At 47.6% G+C, this 9580-nt stretch overlaps 9 protein-coding genes across 9 annotated transcripts, besides 5 other annotated features; 8 read left to right on the top strand and 1 right to left on the bottom strand.

Moving 5' to 3' along the window:
• Positions 1-59: 59 nt before the first annotated feature.
• Positions 60-416, top strand: TraAM80_06253 (elongation factor 2; the record flags this gene model as incomplete). Its single annotated transcript, XM_029383105.1, has 1 exon — positions 60-416. One exon carries the CDS (start codon positions 60-62, stop codon positions 414-416), a length of 357 nt encoding a protein of 118 aa, XP_029237058.1.
• Positions 417-590: 174 nt separating this feature from the next.
• Positions 591-632: a microsatellite.
• Positions 633-882: 250 nt separating this feature from the next.
• TraAM80_06252 (uncharacterized protein) lies at positions 883-1221 on the bottom strand (the record flags this gene model as incomplete). Its single annotated transcript, XM_029383104.1, has 1 exon — positions 883-1221. The coding sequence occupies one exon, from the start codon at positions 1219-1221 to the stop codon at positions 883-885; it is 339 nt and encodes a 112-aa protein (XP_029237057.1).
• Positions 1222-1229: 8 nt separating this feature from the next.
• Positions 1230-1306: a microsatellite.
• A 164-nt stretch (positions 1307-1470) lies between these two features.
• On the top strand, positions 1471-1911 carry TraAM80_06251 (ARP2/3 complex subunit; the record flags this gene model as incomplete). The annotated part of the gene is made up of 1 exon (XM_029383103.1): positions 1471-1911. One exon carries the CDS (start codon positions 1471-1473, stop codon positions 1909-1911), a length of 441 nt encoding a protein of 146 aa, XP_029237056.1.
• Positions 1912-2080: 169 nt separating this feature from the next.
• TraAM80_06250 (uncharacterized protein) lies at positions 2081-2932 on the top strand (the record flags this gene model as incomplete). The annotated part of the gene is made up of 1 exon (XM_029383102.1): positions 2081-2932. The coding sequence occupies one exon, from the start codon at positions 2081-2083 to the stop codon at positions 2930-2932; it is 852 nt and encodes a 283-aa protein (XP_029237055.1).
• A 219-nt stretch (positions 2933-3151) lies between these two features.
• On the top strand, positions 3152-4564 carry TraAM80_06249 (putative fructose-6-phosphate2-kinase/fructose-2,6-bisphos phatase,putative; the record flags this gene model as incomplete). Its single annotated transcript, XM_029383101.1, has 1 exon — positions 3152-4564. The coding sequence occupies one exon, from the start codon at positions 3152-3154 to the stop codon at positions 4562-4564; it is 1413 nt and encodes a 470-aa protein (XP_029237054.1).
• A 384-nt stretch (positions 4565-4948) lies between these two features.
• Positions 4949-4977: a microsatellite.
• Positions 4978-5372: 395 nt separating this feature from the next.
• Positions 5373-5735, top strand: TraAM80_06248 (transferase; the record flags this gene model as incomplete). Its single annotated transcript, XM_029383100.1, has 1 exon — positions 5373-5735. One exon carries the CDS (start codon positions 5373-5375, stop codon positions 5733-5735), a length of 363 nt encoding a protein of 120 aa, XP_029237053.1.
• Positions 5736-6243: 508 nt separating this feature from the next.
• Positions 6244-6573, top strand: TraAM80_06247 (uncharacterized protein; the record flags this gene model as incomplete). The annotated part of the gene is made up of 1 exon (XM_029383099.1): positions 6244-6573. The coding sequence occupies one exon, from the start codon at positions 6244-6246 to the stop codon at positions 6571-6573; it is 330 nt and encodes a 109-aa protein (XP_029237052.1).
• Positions 6574-7165: 592 nt separating this feature from the next.
• Positions 7166-8251, top strand: TraAM80_06246 (putative ubiquitin regulatory protein (ISS); the record flags this gene model as incomplete). Its single annotated transcript, XM_029383098.1, has 1 exon — positions 7166-8251. The coding sequence occupies one exon, from the start codon at positions 7166-7168 to the stop codon at positions 8249-8251; it is 1086 nt and encodes a 361-aa protein (XP_029237051.1).
• A 43-nt stretch (positions 8252-8294) lies between these two features.
• Positions 8295-8321: a microsatellite.
• A 69-nt stretch (positions 8322-8390) lies between these two features.
• Positions 8391-8432: a microsatellite.
• Positions 8433-8458: 26 nt separating this feature from the next.
• On the top strand, positions 8459-9406 carry TraAM80_06245 (mRNA capping methyltransferase; the record flags this gene model as incomplete). The annotated part of the gene is made up of 1 exon (XM_029383097.1): positions 8459-9406. One exon carries the CDS (start codon positions 8459-8461, stop codon positions 9404-9406), a length of 948 nt encoding a protein of 315 aa, XP_029237050.1.
• Between the last annotated feature and the right edge of the window lie 174 nt (positions 9407-9580).

The following is a 9580-nucleotide window of genomic DNA, read 5'->3' as shown; positions in this document are numbered from 1 at the left end:
TCATCCCTACTGCCCGCCGCGTGTTCTATGCGTGCTGCCTGACTGCCTNACCCCGCCTAATGGAACCGATGTTTCAGGTCGATATCCAGACGGTGGAGCACGCGATGGGCGGCATCTACGGTGTGCTGACGCGCCGCCGCGGTGTCATCATTGGCGAGGAAAACCGCCCCGGCACACCTATTTACAACGTCAGGGCGTACCTCCCTGTTGCGGAGTCGTTCGGCTTTACCGCTGACCTCCGTGCCGGGACGGGCGGCCAAGCGTTCCCGCAGTGTGTGTTCGACCACTGGCAGCAGTACCCGGGCGACCCGCTGGAGCCGAAGTCGCAGGCCAACACCCTGACGCTCAACGTGCGCCAGCGCAAGGGTCTGAAGCCGGATATTCCGCCGCTGGACACCTTCCTCGACAAGCTATAGGGTGGCGGCAGAATTGAGGTTAATAATCGTAATTGTTTTATTAATGGAGGTATTATTAAATTTTTTGAAGGTGTTCGGGTCGTATTGGATACATTAAAACTATAATGTTTTCTGTTTTGTTTTGTGTAGCTGGAATGAATATACTGCTTTTTTAGAACTATTTGTTTAGAACTATTTTTTTTTTCGTTGTTTCTTGTTTTTTTTTTTTTTTTTTTTAGGGATTGGGTTGTGGAAGAAACACCACACTATTTGCGGGTGGCCGATGAGGCTGAGTCTATAAATGTGGTGATGGGTCGTAGCATATACTACGGTTTGATGCTGTTGCGCTGCGATGATCGTTTCCATGATTTGTTATCATCGTTTTTGCACAGGGATTCTTTAGCTGTGTAGTTGCATCTGGCGAAGTTTGTTGTGGCGTTGTAGTCGCTCTGAGAAGGGGTCGGAGCCTTTGGATGGGTACAAGCGATTATGAAGAGGTGAAGTGATGTTTTATGTGGATTGGTACAGGAGTGGCATGATGCGCACTGGCGTCTTTGAGAAGTATCCTTACAATCAGAATGAGTTGCAGCGGATCATTGAAGAGGATGGTTTGGAGATGCGTGTTTGGAGGCACCAACGTGAACTGGAGATAGAGTCGAAGCAAGGGAAGATTGATGATCTTCTTCGTATGAACGTTGTGAAGAATACCGAACAGCCCCGTGCCTATTGATTGGTTGCTGTTTGCATTTGTACTTTTTATTGTATGTGCTATTCTACCGATGATGCCGTGCAGTTTTTGTTGTACTGTCAAGTTCTTTTTTTTCATTTGGCACATTTTTCTTTTTGTTGGTTTTGACTGCTTGGTTGTGGTTGTGGTTAATTTTGTTGCTGTCTCTGTTGCTGTTGTTGTTTATCACGTTGTGGTGTGCACACAGCCTCTTGTAAGCGGTGTCGTTTGAATCACTGCGAGATGCACAGCAGGTGGAATGGTTACGAAGAATGCAGTTTTTTGGGGTGCGGTGTGTATCCACTTCGTCGCACGTCACGGATGACGCCGGCCGGCCCCGCGCCGCGTATGCTTGACATGATTGAGGAAGATGAAGATGAACCCCAAGACATTATCGATGATGCGCTCTATTTATTTAAGCCCCACATGTTTTTTCGTACTTTCCCTATTAAAGGCGCTGCAGATCGCGTTGTTCTGTACGTTACGATGTATCTTCATGAGTGTTTGAAGAAAATTGTCTTGCTGACGCGTGACGAGGCTAGTGCTGTGCTTCTCAACTATGCCACAACGTCGTTTGCATCACCAGGAGAAGATGAATTCTTGTTTAACGCCTTTTTCTCTACTGGGACCGAGGCAGAGAAGGAAAAATGGCGGGAGTACGCAAAGCAACTTCGGTTGGAGGCAACCGTACGCCTTCTTGAGAAGGTATTTCTTTTTCCTGAGAAGGACGGTACCGGGAGCAAGTTTTGGATGTCATTTGCGAAGAGGCCGTTTTTGGCATCTAGCTAGAGGCAAGAATGCACGTGAATATAGGGTATACGGTGTGGCATGGAATCAATTATACGTATATGTGTAGTATACATTACTGCATATCTTCTTGCTTTTAAAACTTACTTTGCGATAGTACTTGTTTTTTACTTATTCATTTCCTGACAAGAAACTGCATTTGTAGCGAAGGATGGCGTGGGCTCATCTATTTTTTCTAGTGGTTGCTGTCTTGGTGGTGATGGGGATCCCGGCAACTGCAACAGCTGCAGAGGATGACGATATGATCAGTAAACTGAAGGGAAATTGGAGTATTTTGAGGCTTGCGGGACAACATCCACAGCGAACAGGATTTGAAGTCGAGTTGTCTGCTGCTTCTCTCGTCTTGCGTAAGGAAGATGTGGAGCAGAGTGTGCTGGTTACAGTTGCGGAGTCCGTATTGCGTCTACTGCATCTGCTTGGGGAGGAAGATGACAACAAGTGGCTCTTGGCTCTGCCCGCTGCATGGCGGTTGGGCTTTCCGCAAGTTGTGAATGCGCAGGTGACTCGTGAGGGTTTTCACCTCACGGACTGTCCCACGGCAGGATCGACTTTATTGCGGCCCCAGTACCACATGGAGGCTGCGCTCGGTACTCTTTTTGGAACGCCGCAAACCTTCTACCTCCCTTTTGATGGGACGTGTACGCAAGCCCCTTTCACGCTGCGGGGGTATTGGATGGAGTGGCTAAGCAAGGACGAAATTATCATGGTGGCCATGATACGCCTTGGTGGCGAGGACCGCAATGCCGTTTTTCAACTGCGCCGACAGTTGACGGAAGGGACTGCTTCACAGTCGTCCATCGCCTCTATAGGATTACTCGTGGCGGTCGCCCTGATCAAGTTTCTCCCGTCCTTGTATTGGAAGCGGAAAGGAGGAGCTCCACTGGGTAGAAACACGTTTCCAACGCTCAGCCGGCCCCTCCTTTCTGAGTTCCGTCGCCGTGAACTTTTGCGGCGGCAGGAAGAGATCATTAAACGCATGAAAGAAGAAGATGGAGTGTCCTAACCTGTGTGTGAGTGTGTGTATGCAATTTTAACTATGTACGGCTCTGCAGATAACTCTGTGAAGGATGGCAGTAGAGCCTGATTTGTGCGGTGCCACATATAAGCTGCTGGTACGCCTACTGACCGCGTCTTGATCAATCTTTGGCACTATTTTTCTTTAACTTGTTTTTTTTTTTTTGTGTTCTTGTGATTTAATTTCAGTCAAGGCGGAAACGATTGTATGCATAGCTCTGCTACAATGATACCGTTGGAAACCTGTATAAGTATTGACGATTCCATCTTGGAAAACTCGATTGATTTTTGCCGATTTGAGGGAAAGACACATCCACAAAAGGAATGCGTTTTTGCTCCGCCCTCACAGCTTGCGAGTGTCAAAAACGCAGGTATAACAATGAGTGGTTGGGGTAGTTCCACGAGCGCCGTTTTTCTCATTGTTAGCTCCTCGCTTCGATGCCGTTTAGTGGCACGCTTTTTCTGCACACGACTCCTTCATTACCTGCGTTGGTGTGGTGAGAGCGTCATGTTTTTCCTTGCAGGACCCAATGAACGCGATATTGAAGTGCAACGCTTTGAGGATGATTCGGTGGTCTGGGAGAAGTGCGTGGAGTCATGTTTGGAGAACGCATTTAAGTATTTAGCCTCCAAACCTCGTCTTGGTTTTGCAGCTGTTCCTGTGGTGATCCTTCTGGCTGACTGTGAGTCAATGGATGCATACGACAAATTGCACGGCATGCTGAAGTCGCGGGGAAAGTTTTTCATTCGTCACATCTGGTTTGATGAGGACTGGAGGAAACACAGTTCCCTGAAGGGCCTTTACATTAGTGTGTGCTTGAAGCAGCCGGCCTTTCGTGTGACGCGAAGTAAAGGTAGTATTGTCTGTGCAAAGGCAACTGGATACCTCAACAGTTGCCTTCCGCGGCTTCATCAGGTTTATCTTGACGAACCTTTAGCGGGATCACTGGATCAGACGCTTCGTTCCTTCTCACCGCTCTTCTTTACCCGTCATGGGCAATCCGAGTACAACTTACAGGGCCGTCTTGGTGGCGATCCCGACCTCACAAGTTTGGGCAGAGACGATGCCTTGGCAGTTGCCGAGTTCTTTCGCAAGCAGGTGGTGGGAAACAAACGTTTGTTTGCATCACGAGATGCTCGCTGGGACGAGAACGGGGGATTTGAAGTGTGGTGCAGCCAGTTGAAGCGCACACAACATACAGCTGAGCCCTCTGCGCAGGTCCTGACAAATGGGGAGTTGAAGACACTTAAAACTTTAAATGAAATCAATGCTGGTATATGTGAGGATATGACAAACGATGAAATCAAGGCACTTTACCCTCTGATTCAGTCTTTTAGACACACGGACAAGGTGGGGTTTAGATACCCCAATGGTGAGTCCTACCGGGACCTCTTGCGACGCCTAGAGCCCCTCTTACTGGAACTTGACGTCACACACAAGTGTGTTTTGATTGTCGCCCACCAGGCAGTGCTACGGACCCTCCTCTCCTTCTTTGATGGCCCGACGGTAGATGAGGCTGTTCATAAACCGTGCCCTCACCGCACTGTCTGGTGTTGTACATATAACCGACTGGGTGAGCCTCGTTTGACGACCATCACACTTAAACCCCGTCAAGAATAATTTAGAGGAGGATTGTGAAAGAAGTGGGTGTTGATAGTTGTCTTTGGTGCGCAGTGTTTGGAGTGAAAGTTTTTTCCGTGTTTTTTTGTTTTGTTCTCACTTTGAAATGTCTTTGGTCTACTTCATCTGACCGTGAATGCAATCAATTGATGGTTTCTATTTAAAACTTATACTTATCTTCCCCGATTTCCATTGACGTACATTTGAGAGTGGGGTGGGCGCTTTGAGACTTACGTGTGTATGCACATAACTGTATATATAACTACATCCACGCGTGTATCAACATGAGGGCATTTTTTGTGTCCTTTTTATGTCATTTGCATGTATCTGAGTTTGGTAAGCTGCATTGTAAATATGTATTATTATCTTATTTTTGTTGTGCTTAAAAACAAAAAACAAAAACAAAAAAAGAAGAGGCTGAGTGTGAGTAGACGATGATGTGCTGTCTATGGTGAGGACTTCACTCACCAGCATTCTAGCTCAGGGGACCCTATTGGTGCTTTTGAGCTGTGCACACTGAAATTTCGTGGTTGGAAAAACAACTTAATTTATGTTCAAGATGGCGTTGAAATGTCTTCTGGAAGGCAGGTTTCCATCTTATCGATGGAGGTGGAACATGTTGTGAGTCGCTGTGCGACGGCGTATGAGGCTTAATGTGTCCTAAATGCCTTCAGACGCGGGATAGCTCTTCTCACCCGGCTGCGGCATCCAGGCATTCTGCGGGTAGTAAAGCCACTGGTTGAAGATGAAAAGCACCTACGCCTTGTGACCGAGCGTCTCTCATTTTTACTTCCAACTGAGCTATCTAATGTATGCCTTTCAAAGCAGGGGATTCTCTTTGGATTACTTGGATGTGCTGTCACCATACAGTTTATCCATAAGCGTGATGGTCACCTACTCTGCGATTTCTGCCCTCAAGCTGCGTGCATTGTTGAGGGGGAATGGAAGCTCTTTGACTTCTCATATGCTGTACCGGCCAAGAACGCTGCAGCACTTGGGTCATCACATTCACTCTCTTCTATTGCGGCACCTTTGTTGGACTATTGCTCCCGTGAAATTGTCGAGGCCTTTAGGGAAAAACCATTTGAGGATCTTTTTATGCCCAGCCCTTGCGAAAAAGATTAAGATAAAACTGTTAGATAACGATTTACTTTCCTTTGTGATTGTGTGATTGGAGGCATTGTCTGGACGCAAGGCCTTTAATTGTGGTGGCAACCCTGACCTATACAGCAGCCAGCACGGGGGTCTTGAAAAGGACTTTGCCAAGTGGTTTTCAGGGCATTCATTGTCCGTGCCTCGTCCCTCTTTTGCCGCACCACGGAAAGAGAAGATTTCTGCCAGCGAGTCATTGTTGCTTTTGGAGGCCTTGGGGAGGTACGACACCCTAGACGCCGCGGCTCAGTTTGACGTGTTGAAGGGGGTTTACGATGGCATTGGTCGATTTATATTTGAGGAGGCGCTGATTGTGCGGGTCATCGTGCCCCTGATGCGTCGTGAGGGTTTGCAAGAGAGCCGAATTCGATGCGCTCTTCCTATTCTTCTGCAGTGCTGTCGCTGCATCTCTGATAAGGTGTTTACTGCACACCTTAGGGATTTCTTTACAGCCTTTTTGAGTGGAGTGAGTGCTGCAGAATCCTTTGAACGCATTGGTAATTTTGCGGAGGTTATACTTTGAGAAGATGGATCTTTTACTGCAATTTTTTGGCAATGATTGTGACAAAAATGCGATTATTTTGCCGTTTCTCGAGCGGTGTGTTGAGGTGAAGCTTGAAAGGAAGAAGGTGGCAGAACTGGCGGTGGACCGTATTGCTCAACTGGTGGAGGCGATTGGTGGATTAAAGTTTTGCGACTCTCTACCCGATCATTTGATTGATCTTTTACTCGGTGAGCTTCAAAGTGACACCACTGTGTTCATATCTTTGGGGCGTGTGGTGTGGTACGCGTCAATTGCAACACGGCAGTTGATTGAAACTAGACTTATTCACCATGCAGGCGCGCGCACATTTTAACCGCGAAGGACGTCGGGCACCCTGAGTAGAGCGTTGTCCCTTGTTGAACTGAACGTCTACATGAGGGGTTTTCGCGGGAGCACAAGGCCATGCGGAGCATTCCGCTTTTGGTGCCCTGCTTCTTAGCGTGTCTAGTTAGGTATTGTCATTCAGCAGGCGAATGACTGAGACGCTGGTGGTGGTGGTCACAGTACTATCCCGTGTAGACGCAGTCCATGAGGCCCACCCGACAGCCACACATCAACACCCTTCTGCTTCTTCGTTGAGCTTCAATCTGCTCCGCTTCCTCGAGGTCACGAATGTCTCTCCAATCCTTTCCCGACCCCCTTTCCCTCCCACACACTTTCTGAACAGATTACAGGCGCGTCTTGGACAGTTTTGCTAAGTTGCACTTACGTGGAGTCCTATTGGGATAGCAGTCTTTGTCTCATTGCACTTGTTGTGCTGCCTTGGCTTCCCTTACCCATCTCACTGTGAGAAAAACGACGCCCCATCCCTTACTTTTTCTTTCCTCCGTTTCTCATTGCCTGCCTCAATCAAGGAAAACGAATCAAACAAAAAAAAGGAACAGTGTCACGGAAGCATTTCAACAATGTCCGGTCAAGGCGAACAATCACCAGGTGCTTGGGGAACAAGTGCTGAGATGTGTTCGTCATCGTCTTCTTCGTTTTCCGTGCCACCAGAGGGAAGTAAAACGCATTGCATCAGTCAGACGCTTTTTGAAACTCTACAGGAAAAAGGATTTAGCGAAAACGCCATCAAAAAGTCTATAGTTGCAGGGTGCGTGGATGCGGGCACCTGCACACAGTGGATCACAATGCATGAGGGACACCCAGAGCTAGACACCCCGTTAGAGGATGGTGTGGAGGTGGTTGTGAAGGGCAAGCGCGTCCTCACCGAAGCTGAACGTGAGAAGAAGGTGCGCGAGCTGCGGGAAAAAGCCAAGGCAAATATTGCGGAGGAGAAGCGGGCTGCCATTGAAAAGGAGCGTGAACGTATTGCGATGGGTAGGAAAGCGATTGAAACACAAGAAATGCTTGAAAAACTTCGACGGGAATCTGAGCTTGCGGAAGTGCGGAAGCAAAAGGAAGCTGATCGCATTGCCAAGCGCCGGGTAAAGGTTCAAATACTTGCCGACAAGTATGTGCGTCAGGGGAATACGAAGGAAGAGGCGTTCCGCATGGCTGAATTGGAATTTGAGGAGGCTGCACAAAAACGACGTCAAGAAAACGTACAAGTGGAGAGCAAAGGTGTGGAAAATGTTAGAGGTAGTGCCCCAAGCACCGCTTCGTGGGATATTGAGGGTTTAATTGCACAGAACACCTCTCTTTCAGACGTTTTCAACACACCTCCTGCGCCGCTGTCTTTGTTGCCGCGGCTGGTGGATGGGGTGCGCAACCATGAGGATGCTGCGATGGCTCACCAGTGCCTTGCGGTGCTGCTAACCATCTTGAGAAATATACGTGAGAACCCCTTTGATGCTAAGAAGCGTTCCTTGAAGACAACAACAGGCGCTTTTCGCATGAGAATTGGTCCCGTTCCGTCTGCCATTCAACTACTGCGCACATGTGGGTTTCAGCTCGCCACGGACGAGAACGGGAACGAATCTATAATTTTGACAACAGTTGTACTTCGCGTGATTGAACGAGCAATTGCCTTGCTCTCACAGGAAACGTGAAGATCAGGCTTTCTTGCAGGAACCCTATGAAAACTTGTCTCTTAGAGCGAGAGAATGAGAAAGAGAGAGATATGTGTCTCCCTTGACTTTAAAGAGACTATCTGGGTATATATATATACGGATGGATTACCCTCTTGATTTCTTATTATTATTCTTTTTTTTTTTGTGTATTACTAAATCTGCGGAAGAATCAGTGAAAAGTGAGGAATGGCGGAAGGCCTGAGAACGGCTGCATCCTACGATGAGATCGCAAGAAAGCGAGCAGGCGACATGACAAGCAAGGAGTCCCCTTTCCGTTTTTTTAACAATTATGTAAAGAAACGTCTCATTCAATTTGCTTTGGATCATTTAAAGGATAAGGTGGGATGCTCCGGCGCAAAGGTTCTCGACCTAGCCAGTGGGCGAGGCGGTGATATTGGGAAGTGGCTTCATTGTCAAAGTCCCGAATTGAGTTTTCTCACGGTAAAGTTGCCACGAACACTTTTAACTAGGGCGACCTTTTTGGATTGTTACGATGTTTCTTCCGAGTGCATTGCCGAGGCGAGGAGACGCTACAAGGCGATTGCATCAGATGCCGAGTGTGATTGCGATTGCGTCTTCACCGTTAAAGATTGCTTCAGCGAGGAGTTTCTCCGTGGCCAGCTGCCAGCGTCAGAGAATTTTGGTAAATTTAACATTGTCTCCATTCAATTTGCATTTCACTACGCATGTGATACACTAGAGCGTATTGACATGGTGATGGCAGCAATAGCCGGTGCACTGGCGCCTGATGGTGTGTTTATTGCGACGACAGTGGACGAAAAGGTTCTTGCTGAGCGTGTGAGAAAGAAGCAAACCAAAAGTAGCGGGTTGTTTTCATTGTACTTTGATTCGGAGCCCGTGTGGGAAGGGGATAGGCTTGCTGTGGGTACGAAGTATCATTTTGAATTGGAAGGCTTTGTTGACTGTGACGAATATGTTGTTCCGGCCTCTTACGTCTGTGAGCGTGCCATGCATTACGGCATGGAGGAAGTGACGGAATTTTCAAAAACGTTTCAGTCCTTATACGAGGGATACAAAAAGAACCGGAACAAAAATAAGGGACGTTATTTGGTTGGCGGCGCGTTGGAGCTTGCCACACTGTACCGCACCTTTTGTTTCCGTAAGGTGAGTTAATATATGTAGCAGTGAAGAGACAAGATCGCTGGTGGCCGTGTTTATTTTTGAAAGCGACAGGGTGCTCTTTTTAATGAATGAGGGGCCTTTAGTCCGCTTGGTGATTACAGCTGGTTTTTATTTTGATATACTGTTTATATTTATTTATTTTGTGTGTGTGTGTTGGGGTTTAAT

Source organism: Trypanosoma rangeli (assembly GCF_003719475.1).
Source record: "Trypanosoma rangeli strain AM80 chromosome Unknown Tra_15.4_contig_00222, whole genome shotgun sequence".
NCBI lineage: Eukaryota > Euglenozoa > Kinetoplastea > Trypanosomatida > Trypanosomatidae > Trypanosoma > Trypanosoma rangeli.
This window is presented reverse-complemented; position numbering and strand designations above follow the sequence as displayed.